The sequence below is a fragment of the Phasianus colchicus genome, chromosome 20, assembly GCF_987193195.1.
Source record: "Phasianus colchicus chromosome 20, bPhaCol1.hap1.1, whole genome shotgun sequence".
Lineage (NCBI taxonomy): Eukaryota > Metazoa > Chordata > Aves > Galliformes > Phasianidae > Phasianus > Phasianus colchicus.
The window spans coordinates 8208911-8225499 of NC_143455.1; the positions used below are offsets into that span (position 1 = coordinate 8208911).

General features: G+C 44.0%; 1 protein-coding gene and 1 long non-coding RNA gene across 6 annotated transcripts; one reads left to right on the forward strand and one right to left on the reverse strand.

Annotated features, from left to right (window-relative positions):
• The first annotated feature begins 6 nt into the window (after positions 1 to 6).
• On the forward strand, positions 7 to 4660 carry LOC116232463 (uncharacterized). Of its 5 annotated transcripts, none has more exons than XR_016459042.1 (5): positions 7 to 478; positions 833 to 876; positions 1026 to 1224; positions 2304 to 2387; positions 4572 to 4660. It is a non-coding gene; the product is annotated as an uncharacterized LOC116232463 (long non-coding RNA). The 5 variants fall into 5 exon arrangements; XR_016459044.1 differs by having other exon boundaries at positions 1059 to 1224; XR_004167700.2 differs by lacking the exon at positions 833 to 876.
• On the reverse strand, positions 3856 to 14421 carry PSMD12 (proteasome 26S subunit, non-ATPase 12). Its single transcript, XM_031598824.2, has 11 exons — positions 14199 to 14421; positions 13047 to 13106; positions 12698 to 12826; positions 11751 to 11858; positions 8076 to 8180; positions 7481 to 7630; positions 7203 to 7337; positions 6549 to 6661; positions 6007 to 6181; positions 5423 to 5500; positions 3856 to 4300 (listed from the first exon to the last, which is right to left on the reverse strand). Exons 1-11 carry the CDS (start codon positions 14304 to 14306, stop codon positions 4091 to 4093), a joined length of 1371 nt encoding a protein of 456 aa, XP_031454684.1. The 5' UTR covers positions 14307 to 14421; the 3' UTR covers positions 3856 to 4090.
• Between the last annotated feature and the right edge of the window lie 2168 nt (positions 14422 to 16589).

Genomic DNA, 16589 nt, shown 5'->3' on the forward strand with positions numbered 1-16589 from the left:
GTGAGGCGGGTGTGGGAGCCGGGCCGTGAGCCGCACCTCGGGGACACGGGGCGGGGGGAGCTGTGGCTCCGAGCGCCGCGTGAGAGGGCACGGCCGGCTGGAGAGCGGCAGGCGCTTTCTTCTCTCTTGCTTTATTATTTTTTTGGGGATTGTTTTTTTTTTTAATTTATTTTTTAGTTATTTATTTTGGCCGGTTTGCCCCCCCCCCCCTCCCGTTTCCTTGGAATCCCGTCGCTGCCTCCACACGCTCGCAGCAGCTGCCAAGGCCGGCAGGTCCCGGCGGGGCGGCCCTCAGGTGCCCGCCTGAGCGGGGAGAGCTCGGAGCAGCCCGAGCAGAGCAGGTCGGGCCTTCCCTTCTCTGTCCTTTGTTTGTTTACAGCTGCCGCTCCGAAACGCGTGAAAAACTGGATCCTTGCTGAAGGGTTGCGGTTAGATGACGGAACGAACTCCATCATCTCGTTTTGCTGAAGGACCGCCGGTAACGCGTTGCTGGCTGGGCACGAATTCCTCCCCCCACCCCCCCCCAAAACTGCTTTGCAAACACGTTTGGCCATCGGTGCTCGATGCCAAGGTTGTTTTGCAACGTTTTTTTTTCTGTCCCCTCACATCGCCGTGCTCCTTCTGAGCTGCGGATGGGAGAGCGGCTGCTTCAGCACCTTCCTTGTGTTTTATCAACAAGATTCCAGTTGTTTAGTCGTGTTTTTTTTGTTGTTGTTTTTTAACTTTTCTACTTTAATTAAAATAACTGTAAGATTTAGATCATGTGAGTATTGGATTTTCCTAAATACATTTGTATTTAAATCTATGCTTAACGCCTTCTAACTCTTTGAAGAGTAACCACCAGCCGAGCCTCTGATGCACTGCCGCTGCAAGAAGGTACTTGTGCCCAGCAACACTTTCAATATTCATCAGTAATATGTTTATAAGGAGAGCTCCTTGCAAAAATGAAAATACAGAAGGAAATACATTTTCAGAACAAATCCTTTGCATTTGCAGCCCCAGACTTAGATCAATCCGTTCTTAAGTTGACTTTACAGGTCTGGTGGGGTCTGTTCCAGTGCCCCACAGAAGGCCGTGCCAGAGGGGAGTGCAGTTGCTGGGGCCGCCATTTCAGGAGGACAGAAGCAGTCCTGCAAAACCTGCCCTAGGCCGTGCTGCTGCTGCTGCTCTGGGGCTGCATACCTCACACACGGTCCCCAGCGAGCCTCCATGGTGTGCTGGGAGGTAGGTTTTTTCTCATGGGCTCTGCAGAGGCCAGGCAGTGCCTTGCAGTAATGGAGACAGCAGCTGTGGGCAAACAGATAAAGGTGAAAACCACTTTTAGGACCTATATACCATTGTATAGGCTGCTGCAATGCAACTAAGCCTTTTATTTTGGAGAACAGTTGTGTCCAGTTCCTACTGAGCTTGTATATTATGGATGAATTTTTCTGTAGAGATATGCAAGGAATATTTCATTATTTTTTTAATCAGAAATTGAATGACTTATGTCTGTATGTTAAAAAAAAGTATATATCCTCTGGGGTGAGGTAAACTGTTGCTGGCTTTATTTTTCACATAAGCTGTCATTAACTTTTGAATCCCTTCCTTCTGAAAGGATTTCTTTATACTGCACTAGGAAAAATTTCTGTAGCTAGTGAGTTATAGGGGGAAGGATTTGTTCAGCAACTTACACTCTTTTTACTGCTTTGACCTAAATTAAACTTCTTAGCCCCTATATGAAGCAGGTTTTACTCAATTTTGTGAACTAGTTAACTGTATTGCAGCAGCTCTGAGTGGACAGAGGCTGAGCTGAGAAGCCAGGTCTTCAATGAGTATGGGCTAGGCAGAAACAGATGTTATGTGCTGACTACTCACTCGCATTTCCAGAACTGCCTAGACTTCTCAAGTTCCTGGAATCCCCATGTGCTATTCTCACCAAGGGGATTTCATGATGAGAGCATCACAGTACTACTGTTGAGGAATGCGAGTTTTTTGTACTGGATGCATCATTTCTTCCTGCTGCTGGGGGAGATGAGGAACAGTGAGTTACATTGAGTCTGTGAGCAGAAGAAAAGCAACAGTAGCAGTTGGAAATGTCAGAAATGCCACAGTCACAACGGGAGGCATGAGAGGGACTAAAACAATGAACCTCTGCTGAACATCATGAGACTTGACAGGACTCAGATCCTCAGAAGTGCAACAAGTGATAGTTGTAGAGACCAATTATAATGCTGAGATTTGTAATTAAAAAAATCTCCAACAATATCGTGTTCAGCTATATTTTTTTTTTTACACATTTTATGATTTAAAAATCTTTCCAGATTTGAAAACCGCAGCTTCTTGCTGGAAATTCAGATGGCTCAACCTCCTGGGGACTGTAACTGCAAGGAAGCCCTGAACATAAGGTACTAACGCATCCAGTCTCCCTACCCTTAAATCAAGATTCTGCAAATCATGACTATTCACAGGGCTTCTCATGATCCTGTGAAGCTAGGAGACATGCCAAGGACCTTAGAGAATCTAGGCTCTTTGCCAAAAAGCATGAGTTTGAAAACCTGAGGCCACTTAGGGCTACTAGGCGCCCTGCCATGAAGCAGATCTGAGCAGAGTTCTGAAAGGTGTGGCACAAATTCTGGAAGAGTTGGAACCCTCACTTCCTTCAGGGCTAATGGAAAGCTGGTAGCCAAAAAGCCCTAGAGCCCTGGCTCTCCCATGAGTTGCACATTCAGTTTAGTTTCTACATTTTCAAAACAAAACTAATTATTACAAACTTACAGTGCTGCTTTTTTGTTCCCTCCTCTTTCTTCTCAGACTTTTGCCTTCACAAGACATTCAGAAAACAGATTTCCATTCTATGATAAAGTTCACTGTTTTCTTGAAAACGGCTTTTCTCCAATTCCAGTAGAGAAGACCCAATTTTCTATCAGCTTCACTTGTGATGAATTCTGAAGCTAGTCAGGAAACCCCATTATAATTAACGTGGGCAATTAGTAAGCACAATTACATACAGCACTGAATTGCCTCATAGACCCTGCAGCCTAACATGCCAGTAGATCTTTCACCTCTGGAAAATGAAACAGATCTTTCTCAATAGAAGCTCCAGACTGATTGCAATAATAGAAGTAATGTTCCAAGGCTTTGCACACAAGATCTTTGTAATTTTTTTTTGAACTCTCTCAGAAGCAGCAGTCATGGGAAACTAACAGAAGTTAAGTGGCTTACCCTCTGCCACAAACAAGTCAGTGGTAGACCTGAGGTTAGATAGCAACAGTAATTCTTCATCTTATTAAACAACAAAGCAAACTTTCTAGGCTGATCATTAGACTGAGGAGTAGTAAGATCTGATTTTGCAGCATGAAAATTCCCCTGGAATTCCTCCAGTGTCCTCCAACATACAAATGATCTCAACTTTAATCTTACTACGTAATTATCCAAGGGTAATATTTCATTAACACAGACTCCTTAAATACATGTAATTTCTAAAGTACGGATATTCCAACTAATTCTTGCTCATTTTTAATTTGAACCACAAAAGGAGAGTGGTGAGTAGCAAACAGCACTAAGGGGATGGTGAAAGTACACAGCAGATAAACTACAAAGTTCAGATCAATTATTTAATCCCATACTGTCAAGATCAAACATCTCCAGTGAATTTGTTTTTTAAGAAGCAGGCATGCCTTGCTGTTGACCTTTGACATAACTTCACACAATTAGCATATCACCTCAGTGTAAAAGCACTAAAGTTTTTAACTTCATTTACAGTATGTCCTCTCAATCATAGCCTCAAAAATATTCCTGCAATGAAATAGCCATAGAATCATGAATTATCCAGATAAAAGCATAAAAGGAAGAGAATAAATCACAAGACTACCATTATACAGGCAATACAGTTTTATTATGTTCTTTCACCAATTGTAGCAAAAATGTTTAACAACTGAATGAATAATCAAGGGAACTCAACTGTCAACAGGAATTTCAGAATTATGTCCTAAATTTTAGACCAGGAAGCCCTGACAGGGAGAAAAAAAACCATATACACACTGTAATAATAGTCTCTATTATGAAGATTTAATGCCTTCTTTAAAAGCACTGAGATTATTGAGGCACCTTACTGTAGGTTATGTATCATCTCCTCTTTGGCAATGAGATGTGTGGTTTTGTTAACTAGGGCCATTAGTGAGTTCAGCTTGTGAGACCAGTCATTCAGTATATTGTTTGGATCCTTAGGCCTCTGGAAATTGATAATTCCTGCCAGCCTGTCTACTTTAGCAAAGATGGTCTTGTTAACTACTAGGTTAGACAGGAACTCCTCCGATTCCTGCAAAGACAAACAGTACTAAGTCAAGGAAACAGCATTTTTACCTTCAAAGCATCAGAAGTCCACCCAAACAGCATTAAAGCACAAGGAACCTAGCAGAAATCCAGCTTGAATAACACTATTTAAAAACAGCATAATACTTTAATATTGCATGTTGGCATAGCAAGCTACTAGCACCATCTATTCAAAGTTTTTGGGGGTTTTCTTTCTCATTTGACCTATATCTGATTATCTTTTGTGACATTCAGTTTTTAACATACTACACCAACAGACTTCTACACTTCAGAGTACCTGGCTACACAGATATCAGACTGCAATTTCTGACAAGCAAGACATAGGAAAATCCCTGTGAATTAAGGATGAGAAACCCTGTATCTTCAGTCAGATTTCCTCATTCATTGACAAGAGCTGTTTCACAGTGAAATACAGGGTAAGGAGCTCCAGCACTGAAATATGACCTTGAGCACAAACCCATTTTTAGCATAAGATTTTGCCTTATGGACACGTGCATTGTCACAACCAGTTCTGTCTGGATTTAAAAAAAAAAAAACAAAATTTTCCATAATGGCATGAAATAAACACTCAGGTCCTGGCTCTGGACAGTGGATACAAAGAAGCAAATATATAGATTAACATGCTATTACTCTCAACAGGCTTTTCCACTGCTTCCCATTGAAGAGCCCATTGAACAGAAGTTCAGTTAATGCTTCCTATTACTACAGCACACTTTATTCTTCCTGGTAAAAGCTGAAAAGCACTGGTAGTACAGTGGAATGAGATGTGAAGAATGCTACAGTGACATACAATATCTATTGCTGCTTGTATACGTACATCCATGAACCCTAATAAACACATGCACATAAATCCTGAGAATTTTTTTTTTTTTTAAACCAAGCAGTGCATTTCTACAATGCTGTGTCTTTCTGCATAGCCTGTAAAATAAAGCAATGCTGGCGTACAGCACTGTTTTCAGAACTTTTTAAGAAAAAAAGATTAAAAAAAATCAAATTAAAAGAATGTTACTCTGCTGGCTACTTACATTCTTGCCACAAGCAAATACACACACATACACAAACATTTCTATTCTCCTTTCATAAAGGGAATAAGCAAGGCAACACTTACGTCAACGGACAGATCCAGGAGCTGTGCCATTCTCTTCATTGTAATTCTGGTATAATATTTAGCCATTATTCTAATATTCTGGAATAAAAGTGTTCAGAGTAGAGGGTTATGTGCAAAAAATAATTGAGGCAGGCTGCAAAAATATAAAAGTCAATGTTAAAAGCAGATTAGGACCTATAGTGCTCTAATGGCAGTCCAGCATAAATTATGTAAATGAGTTGTGGGCAGTTACCATGCTTGTGAAACGTATAATTAATAATCTGTCACACAGAGACTATTAAGTAACAAAATAAACTAATTATTAATTTAAGGCAAAGCAAGACAAGTTTTTACTCTACTGAAACATGAATGTTAAATCTTAAAATTTGAGCACAATATGCTCTTTTTTTTCTGGCCTAATGTGTAACTATACTATGCACATATGAATAAATAAACAATTGAAAAACAGAACATAATGGAAAATGCAACTTATCTGCTGCTTTCCTACATGAAAAACACCTCTAAGAAAAGTATGGCAAACAAAAAGCATTTTTAGTTCAGACATAGCATACATAGCTGATTTGTAAAGGATGAGCCATGCTTACATGTTCCACAACTCTGTTCTTTAAATCTTTCCATCTCTTTTCACCTTCCTCTGTACAGCCAAAAACATCTGTTGCTGGACTGTCAAGGGATCCTTCTCTCAATTCCTTCCCATATTCTTCAACTAGGGCAGTCCATCGCATCAACTCCATGGTGGTAAATAATTTTAGGAGGTCTCTGCAAATGATTTACTAAGGGTGATTAACAATTCTTTATCAATAAGGCATATTTCGTACTTAAATCAAATAAATCATTTAAAATGTTTTCATTACCATTAATATTTGTTGTTCTTTATAAGTATAAACTCTAATACTTCACACTACAGGGACAGCTGAAGTCCAACTATTTCTAATGAAGAGTTTTCTCTTATAAACAGAGATATTTATTTTAACTTGTAACACACAATCATGAAAGTTTTGCAATATTTTTCATACAACAAATGCTAAAATGTTTGCAGCAGACTCAGCATAAACAGATTTCACCTACACAGCTACTGTAAGAGATGCCTTTGGCCTGAGAATTGTTTATTAGAAAGAACACTTACTTATACTTCGGGATTTCTTCTAGCTTTTTGTCACTACTAATTCTGTGCACCAAGTCAGATTGTTCATTGTCATAAGGTGAAAGAATAACATAAAGAACAACACTCTTCAGTGCCTGGAATAGGAAAGAGTGATCCTTTTTTTTTTCCATAATTAAACAGAAGCATTGAAAATTACTTCACAGTGCTTAGAATTTAATATATAAAATGGTTATGCCAAACATATTAAGAAGTCAAAGTGAAATTGATGCTATCTTGCAGAAATGCACCTCCCTTCATAGCAATATATTTAAATTGATACAGGTTAACTACAATTCCAAATTTTCAAAAAAATTTTTTTTCTTAATTAAATGTGAAACATGCCCGTTTCATATACAACAGTGTAAGAGAATAAATTGGGTAGAAAAGGTAGAAATAGGGTATAAAAGGGTAGAAATTGCGTATAAATATTCTTTTAAAATCAACTTTATTACACCCATTCTCAACTAACCAATTTGTTAAGATGATCTGGTATTTAAAAGTAACAAGAGCAGACTAAAGAGCAACTTAATCTATTGTAAACTGATCTGGTAATGACATGAGTGAATAGTATTTGCCACATGAAAATACAGATATTTTGTTTGCTGTGGCTGGTTCTTTTTTTGTTGTTGTTTTTACCTGCTGCCACTTTTCACTCTCAGCTTGAATACATGGAGTATCATAAATGGCTCTGTAGTGCTTACAAATGGAGAGGTAGGAGCCTTCGTGTTGATCCAGCTGGATCATTAGGTTGTAGTATTTCAATTTTAGTTTCTGAAACAGTGGAATTACAACAGTTCTATTAGTCATGTAAATGAAATCCAAATCCAACCCAGAAAACGGATGACTTAAATATACACAGACCTCAAAGAAAGGACAGATTAAAATAAAGAGCAAAAAATCCTCAAATGACTTACTTCTGTGTTTTCTTCTTGAAAAAATTTTGTATTAATTTTTTTGCTGATAATTTGAGTTCGAATGTAGTCTTTTACAGCTAGACAGAGCCTCATCTGCTCAAGGATAAATTCTACACGTTCTTTCTTTTCCATTGAACCGTAAGTTTCCACCTAAAATGAAAATGCAACTTTTCAGTACTGTGTCAGAATCAGATCACGTAAAAGAGAGAAGCATACTGTGATTCACAAAGAAGAACAAAAAACAGACGCAGCTGTTCCAGAGCAAGTGAAAATGGTGAAAAGGTTATTTAATTTTGAATTACAGCCCTTACTTACACAAAAAAAAAAAACCAAACCAACAATAACTAACGTGTAACTCACTGTACTACTGAGCAAAGCAAACTGAAATTTGTTTTCCAAAAGGGAAATATTCCTTGAAATTTAACAACGGAACTAACAAGAGCACTTAAAGCTGAATTACAATCTCACTCATAATAGTTAATCTCATTCCAGGCATTTTCTGCAGATGTACATGATTAAGTTTCAGAACAACCACCTACAAGCAGTCAGTATTAATCTTTATCACTGATGTAACTGTGATTACACAGCGTGTTACCTGCAATTCCTGCAGAATAGAGGCAGCTTCTTTCACTTCCCCATTCTGTTCTTTTATTGTTGCAAGTGTCTTTGTCAGGCGAGCGCGTTCAATTTCCACGTATATCTGAAATCAGAGTAGCAATTTAAATATTGGGATTTTCTAAAAAAGGACATAAAGTACAAGACCACAGCCCTATAACACATCTACTTCATGTTTTTAATCAACTAGTTAATTCCATGTGCATCCATTTACTATATTGATCCTATCCACAAACATACACTGGTAAAATATAATGGGTAGGTGGCAAAATTGAACTATTTGGACCAAATTAATCTAAAAATGCCTGAATTCCTTTACCATTCCCTACACAAACATAAAAGAATCTGCATAGCAAATGAAGCATTAGACAGTTTGCCTGCTAAGATATACTGAAATAGATATGAAGTTAACATGCACCAAGTACTACTATTTGCATTATTGCACACACTCCTAACCAGTCATAAGGTAAACATACTTGACTAACAGCTTAGACTAACTTTGAACAGGCAAAAGCCATAACATTAATACAAACCTGCTTTCATTCAGAATAGATCCTTTTTTTGGGGGGGTAAGCAAAAGGAATAATATGTAAATAATGGACTCATAATATTTCTGATTACCACAGCTGTACATACACCTTGCTAAATAATTTAAACTTCCCATTTCTAACTAATTCAAATATGCAACACTTTAAATAGTGAAAAATGGCACTTTCAAATTCTCAAATGTACGACCTATTGTATTAATCACAGAATCACAGAATCACTAAGGTTGGAAAAGACCTATAAGATCATCCAGTCCAACCATCCACCTGTCACCAATGGTTCTCATTAAACCATATCCCTCAACACAACATCCAAACGTTCTTTGAACACCTCCAGGGTCGGTGACTCCACCACCTCCCTGGGCAGCCCATTCCAGTGCCTGACCACCCTTTCAGAGAAGTAGTATTTCCTAATATCCAGCCTGAATCTTCCCTGGCGAAGCTTGAAACCATTCCCTCTAGTCCTATCACCAGTTACACGAGAGAAGAGGCCGACCCCCAGCTCGTTACAACCTCCCTTCAGGTAGTTATAGAGAGCAATAAGGTCTCCCCTGAGCCTCCTCTTCTCCAGACTGAACAATCCCAGCTCCCTCAGCCGCTCCTCATAAGGCCTGTGCTCCAGACCCCTCACCAGCTTTGTTGCCCTTCTTTGAACACGCTCCAGGGCCTCAATGTCTTTCTTGCAGTGAGGGGCCCAGAACTGGACACAATACTCAAGGTGCGGCCTCACCAGAGCTGAGTACAGGGGAACAATTACTTCCCTACTCCTGCTGGTCACACTGCTTCTGATACAAGCCAGAATGCCATTGGCCTTCTTGGCCACCCGGGCACACTGCTGGCTCATGTTTAGCCGAGCGTCAACCAACACCCCCAGGTCCATTTCCTCTACACAGTCTTCAAGCCATTCCACCCCAAGCCTGTAGCGTTGCTTGGGGTTGCTGTGGCCAAAGTGTAGAACCCGGCATTTGGTCTTATTAAACCTCATCCCATTGGCTTCAGCCCAGCTCTCCAGCCTGTCCAGATCTCTCTGTAGGGCCTCGCTACCCCCAGGCAGATCGACACTTCCAGCCAACTTGGTGTCATCTGCAAACTTACTGAGGGTGCACTCAATGCCCTCATCCAGGTCATCAATAAAAATATTGAAAAGGACAGGCCCCAGCACCGACCCCTGGGGAACACCACTCGTGACCGGTCGCCAGCTGGATTTAGCTCCATTGACCACCACTCTCTGGGCTCGACCCTCCAGCCAGTTCCTTACCCAGCCAAGAGTGTACCTGTCCAAGCCACGGGCTGCCAGCTTCTGCAGGAGAATACTGTGGGAGACAGTGTCAAAGGCCTTGCTGAAGTCTAGGTAGACTACATCAACAGCCTTTCCCTCATCCACCAGGCGGGTCACTAGATCATAGAAGGAGATCAGGTTGGTCAAGCAGGACCTACCCTTCGTGAACCCATGCTGGCTAGACCTGATGCTCCAGTTGTCCCGCACTTGCCGCGTGATCTCCCTCAAGACAATCTGCTCCATAACCTTCCCTGGCACCGAGGTCAGGCTAACAGGCCTGTAGTTCCCCGGGTCCTCCTTACAGCCCTTCTTGTAGATGGGAGTCACATTGGCAAGCCTCCAGTCTTCTGGTACCTCACCAGTCAACAAGGAGCGCTGATAGATGATGGAAAGCGGCTCGGCTATCACCTCCGCCAGTTCCCTCAGCACTCTCGGGTGAATCTCATCCGGCCCCATGGACTTGTGACAGTCCAGTTGGAGTAGAAGGTCTCTGACCGTTTCCTTCTGAATCATGGGTGGTTTAGTCTGGTCTCCAGCCGAGACCACCTGGTCGAAAAGTGGAATATCCTGAGGATAACTGGTCTGACCTTTAAAGACAGACGTAAAGAAGGCATTCAGGACCTCTGCCTTTTCTTTATCCTCAGTAGTCACATTCCCGGCTTCATCCAGTAAAGAATGGAGATTCTCCTTAGTCCTCCTCTTACTGTTGATATATTTGTAAAAGGATTTCTTGTTTCTTTTTATTCCAGTGGCCAGGTCGAGCTCGAGCTGGGCTTTCGCCTTTCTGATTTTCTCCCTGCATATCTTAACAACTTCTCTGTATTCTTTCTGAGTTGCCCGTCCCTTCTTCCACAGGAGGTAGATTCTCTTTTTCTCCCGGAGCTTCAAGAATAGTTGCTTATTCATCCACGCCGGTCTCCTTCCCCGCCGGCTCATTTTGCAGCTCAGGGGGACAGCCCGCTCCTGCGCCTGTAAGACTACCTTCTTGAAGAGCAACCAGTTGTCTTGGACCCCTTTACCCTCTAAGACTGAATCCCAGGGGACTCCCCCTACTAGTCTTCTAAACAGTTCAAAGTCCGTCCTCCGGAAGTCCAAGGTAACAGTTTTGCTGTTCTTCCTCCTGGCTCCACCAAGAATTGAGAACTCTACCATCTCATGGTCACTCTGTCCAAGACAGCCCCCGACCTCCACATCTTCCACCAGACCTTCTCTGTTTGTGAACAGCAGGTCTAGCGGGGCAGCTCCTCTCGTAGGCTCTCTCACCAGCTGCATCAGAAAGTTATCCTCTATACACTCCAGAAACCTCCTAGACTGCTTCTTCTGCGCTGCGTTGAATTCCCAGCATATGTCAGGGAAGTTGAAGTCCCCCATGAGGACAAGGGCTGGCGACCTCGCAGCTTCTGCCAGCTGCTCATAGAACACCTCATCTGTCTCCTCATCCTGGTTCGGCGGTCTATAGCAGACACCCACCAATACATCTGCCTTGTCAGCCCTTCCCCTGATCTTTACCCATAGGGATTCAACCTTATCATCCCCAGCCACAAGCTCAGTAACATCAAAACACTCCCTAACATACAGAGCCACACCACCACCACCATTAATAATACATCCAAATATATATATACATAATGGAAATATGATTGGTGTTTTGGCAACTTATGAAATTTGGAAAATATTTGTAGCCTTTCTGGGAAAGAAATTCTCAAGTTAAAAATATACTTCTGCTCTCATTTGAACAAGACGAAAAATAACATTCAGAAGCTATGCTTTTAAAGAAGGTAAGCATTTTTATTCTACCTTTTAGATATTCAGTCTTAAAACAAAATCTTACTTTTCCTTCTGTAACTGTACGCAACGTGTCAATTAAGCGCAGTTTCACTGGTAAGTCTGTGATGTCTTCAACATAAGTGCAGCACTGCTGGACCATTTTAGCAACTGCCTGGTACAATAACAGAACAGAAAAATCATTGTAGGTTTCTCAAATGCATTCAGATACTAAATAATTTAATATTCAACTAAAGAGACTCAACATGCATGCAAGATGAATCTAATCACAGATCTTGTTTTAAGTGTGTGCAGTTTTTCCTCTTCAGGACACCTACAGATTTTTCAAGAAGGGAAGGAAGAGGAGGAACTAGGACTGATCCTTTCTATCTCTGCAGATTGGCAGATAAGAACTAACAGGCTGGTACCCTTCAGTGGCAAGCACAGATTATTGGAGTGTGTTCTGGTAACAACACTGATAAGGCTGCCACAATTACTACTGAAATACCTACTTCCAGAAAACCTGGATTAAACTTCAAAAAACTACTTAACAGTTGACTTTCAAAACTTGACAGTTTTGAAAGCAAGCATGTAAAGTATAGTTCTTGTTTCATCACAGCAAATTCCAATAACTTTTAATGTATACCTCATGAACATGAAAAATTAAAACCGTGTCTACAGCTTAGACTGCTAATGACTGTAAAGGTGAACAACCACGTAAGAGCACTGGCATGTACCAAAAGCAAAAAAGCCACAGGTGTGTTGCCAAGAACAGAGCTCAGGTTCCAAGTGAAGAGATTAATTTTGGACACTGGTTCCATTATTGGCTTTCATATGCCTACCAGAAAACATCAGCAGAAGCTAAACGTGGTGTATTCAGGCAAGTGCTAGAAAGTCTGCGAAGTCTCTTCATAGAGGAGAATTAGATATAATAAATAATATATTTATACATAAAATATATTATAAAATAATAAAAATACAATTTTATTTTTTGTTTCAAAGGATTAAATTCACCTGTTTTAACTGACTTCTTCTCTTTGACAGAAGAATAATATTTTCATTCAGAGCATCCCAGTCTTTAGCTTCATAACACATCTTCACTATAGCCACTAAGATACGCGATGTGGAAACCATGTCAGAAGCCTGTAACAGACAAGCAGGGTATTAGAGATGGAAAAAACAACCTGCAGATCTGTCGCTTGCATTGCTATGATATAAAGAGGAAAAAAAATCCACTGCATCCAGTCTCAATGGATGACAAAAGACTGATACCACAATTCCCCTTAACTTTAGTACAGTAGAACGGGGGGAGAGGGGAAGAGTGTAGACCAACACAGCACTAAATGATGCACACCACACTTACCGTTCGTGTTTGTTTTTCCAAGGAGAGAAGGTTTTCAATTACTTCTTGCAATCTCCCCTCCTAGAGGAATAGGAAAAGAAATATCACCACTGAAAAAATACAAACCAGCTTTAAAACTTTTAAAAGACTTTCACTGTGACTTTCACCCACATTCATCATATCTTAATAACAGTATATTGTAGAAAACAAACCATATGCTTTAGTGCGTAGGGATGGAATTACAGTAGTCCTGCTTTTTGGATTTTGCCAACTATATTTCTCTTTTTCTAAAGAGAGTAAGATGCCACAATATACTTCTAAATGCAAATTGTAAATCCTAGCAAAACAGTGGGGGAAAAATAGTACAGGACAAGTAGCAGCCAGTGACAGCTTTGGGACTGCAAAATGTTTAGAAACAAGAAAACGAACAACAAAAGAGAGAAAAAGAAAACTGGTTCTAAAACATACCTATTGCACTGAAATTCTTCCAAAGTACATACAGTGAAGAACGTGCTCTTATTGCCATTGAATTTACATGTTATGTGGGAAAGAAATCATGGCCACGATGCCCATACTTATACAGAGCTGCACCCATGGGATAGAACATCTGTGCTAGTAGCAGCCTGAAGGCAGCAGAGCACACAGCCTTCCTATCTGAAAGCTACTGCTTCAAAATCCTACAACACACCACACAGCCCATCTCTGACCAGACCTGCTGACCAAGCAAAGCATTGCTAGCACGTAGGAGCCAGATGCCATCCTGCTGGAACAGGACAGCTAGCCCAGTCCCACTGCTGCGGGCTTTGAGAACCTCTACGCTGCAAAACAAAGCGCACAGAGAAACCTCAGAACAAGGCCCACAGACCACGCTCAGCTGCACCACACCGCACTGAGCGGCCGCGCACAGCCGTTACTCAGCACAGCCCCATCGGTTTTCGGGTCGCACACAGCTGAGCCACGCGGCTGCCGCGCGCTGCCCGCCATCCTGACGCGGGACGACAGCACGGAGGCGCCCAACGCGCAGCGCTCCTGCGAGGAACGACCACCTCCGCCCGCTCGGCCCCCCCGCACCCCGCAGCCCGGCCTCTGCTCTCGCCTCGCTCAGCCCGGGCCCAGCCCGCACGGTGCCATGACTCAGCCCATCCGCACCGCCCGCCTTTTCCCCCGCCGTACCTGCGCCAGCCGCTCGCACTCGGGCAGCCGCTGGTCCACCGTCGCGCTGTAATCCACCTCCATTTTCACGATGCGGCCATCGGCCCGCTCCGCGCCGCCGTCCGCCATGGTCCCGGCTCCGCTCCGCGTCCCCCCGCGAACACACACCGGAAGCAGCGCGGCGCGCAGGCGCGGCCGGGACAGCCCGGCGGAAGGCCCCGCACTGCACCAAGCAGGCGCTGCTGAGGGCACCTCTGAGCGGCGCGGGGCGGGGCGGGGCGGGGCGGGGCGGGGCGGGACGTGGTAGGGGGGGCGCCTCTGTGAGGCGGTCAGCGCAGGGCGAGCGGGCGGTCAGCAGCGCGGGGTTTCCCGCCACTCGCTGTGGTGGTTCGCTGCCCGCGAAGTTACCTCAGCGCTCCGCGCGCCCCTCGGGCTGCCGGCTGAGCCGGGGCTCGGTGCTGGCACGGCTCCCACGACCGCGGCGTTGCTCACATCTCACATATCCGTAGCGTGAGGCTGTGTGTGTGTGGGGAGGAGGGGGGATGAGTCAGTACCACCGCGATTTTACGCCATTTCTCCGCATTCTGAGGCAAACGCAGCGCGAACGTGGCGTAGCACAGCCGCGGGTGGAGCCGCGGGCAGCCCTCGCAGCACGGCTCCCACTGCAGCGCCCGCAGAGGACGTCCCCTAAAAGGCGTGTGATGAGCGTCCTTCTGAGAAAAAAGTCCCAAGTTCCAAAGGTTGTTGTCGGAGTCACCGCTTCTTACTCCACATGCGTGCACAGGCGGCGCAGGGAGGAGCTGTGCTGTGGCAGAACGAGTGGGGCGATGCAGCAGGCATGGGAAGCGCGTTTGGTTTCCATTTGACTTAGCAGTGAAGCAGCTTCAAGGCGCAAAGTTCAGCCTTTACAACGTGTTTTTTTTTCAACAGGAAACCAGCTGATTCTTTCATCTAACTAATAAATCACTTAAAATTGCAGTAAGCGGGTCTGAATTTGGATCCCTCTCCTCTATAGGTGATGCTACAGGTACCGCCTCGTTTGGGGCTATTTTGCATGAAAGTTCCATTAGAATGTGGTGCCAACATCGTGGATCGTGACTACGAGCTGGATGTTTACAAATGGCTGTTGTCAAATTTGAAGCAGAAGACATAAACCATGTTTGAAAGCTCAGGCTGTTAGCAGAGCTCCTGGATTTTCTATTTCTTTGTGTGGGCGTTTCTGTTCCACAGAGAAGTCAGGGTGTGTGAAATATGTGCCATTAATGGAACGGAGCAAAAAGAAAAAAAAAATTACATCGTTAGCTCCAGGAGATGGCACTGTGTCCTGCCTGGGCTTCAGATGATATACATCGCCTTGAGATCTACATTCAGAGCCAATGAAAACCTGAGGGGTTCTGCTCTTTCTTGTTATGAAACGCATTTCATGGTAGACCTCAATTCGCGTCCAACTGCCCCAAATGTGGCATTTGATCACTCGTATCTTTGCAAATAAATTAGCTGTAAGTGCAGGTGTGTCTTCTGCCGTTGTGCAGAGCTTTATATGACATGCTGCAGTCGCAGGGCTTCCCTGCAAGCTGTGTTTTATGGCCATTCACTTGATAGAAGCAGCAATGTACACATGTCATGATTTATTCACATTATGTAAGCGCTTGGCTTTCTTAGATGGCTTCAGAGTTAGCTGCCTGCGTAGAGCGAGGTGGAAATTAATAACAATTTACCTGAAACAACAACAAAAAACACCGGGAAAAAAAAGGTTTAGCTAACAGAAAGCAGAAAGAAAAGGCTTCCCCAGTGGTCTTGGCTTTGTTGTTCGATTGGGAAGGAGACACTTTGTCACTGAACTTTGCATGCGGCATTGGAAAGTAAATAACTGAGACAAAAAAAAAGGAAGAAAAAAAAAAACAAAAAAAAAAAAACAGTTTTATTTGTGCAGCCAACTCGGCAGGCTGACCAGAAGGGAAATGGGTGAGGCCTTCACATCCTGTGCGGGTATCTCCCCTGCACACACTGCGCGCCGCCGCTTTTGTAACGGAGCGGTGCGGGCAGCCCCGGGCAGCGCCGCGTCGCGTTGTCGTGCGGCCGGCAAAGCGCGTCCCAGCGGGGCGGGGGTGCGGCCGGCTCAGCTCCTTCATCCCGCGGTGCCCCCGTCCCAGAGCCCCCTCCCCCAACCCGCGGCTCCCCGTGCCGGGACGCTTAAATCCGCCCCATTGGCGGCGGCTGCCGCCCGCCCTCCTTCCTGCCGCGCCGTGATGTCAGCCGCGCCCCCGCCGGGGCCGCCGCTCCGCGGCTCCATCCAGGCCGGCCGCAGCCCGCCCGCCCCCAGCCGCACCGCGGGGCCCCGCGGCCGCCGAGCGCTGACCCGAGCCCAGCGGGAGCCGCGGCGGTCGGGGAGGAGGCGGGAGCCGCGCTCGG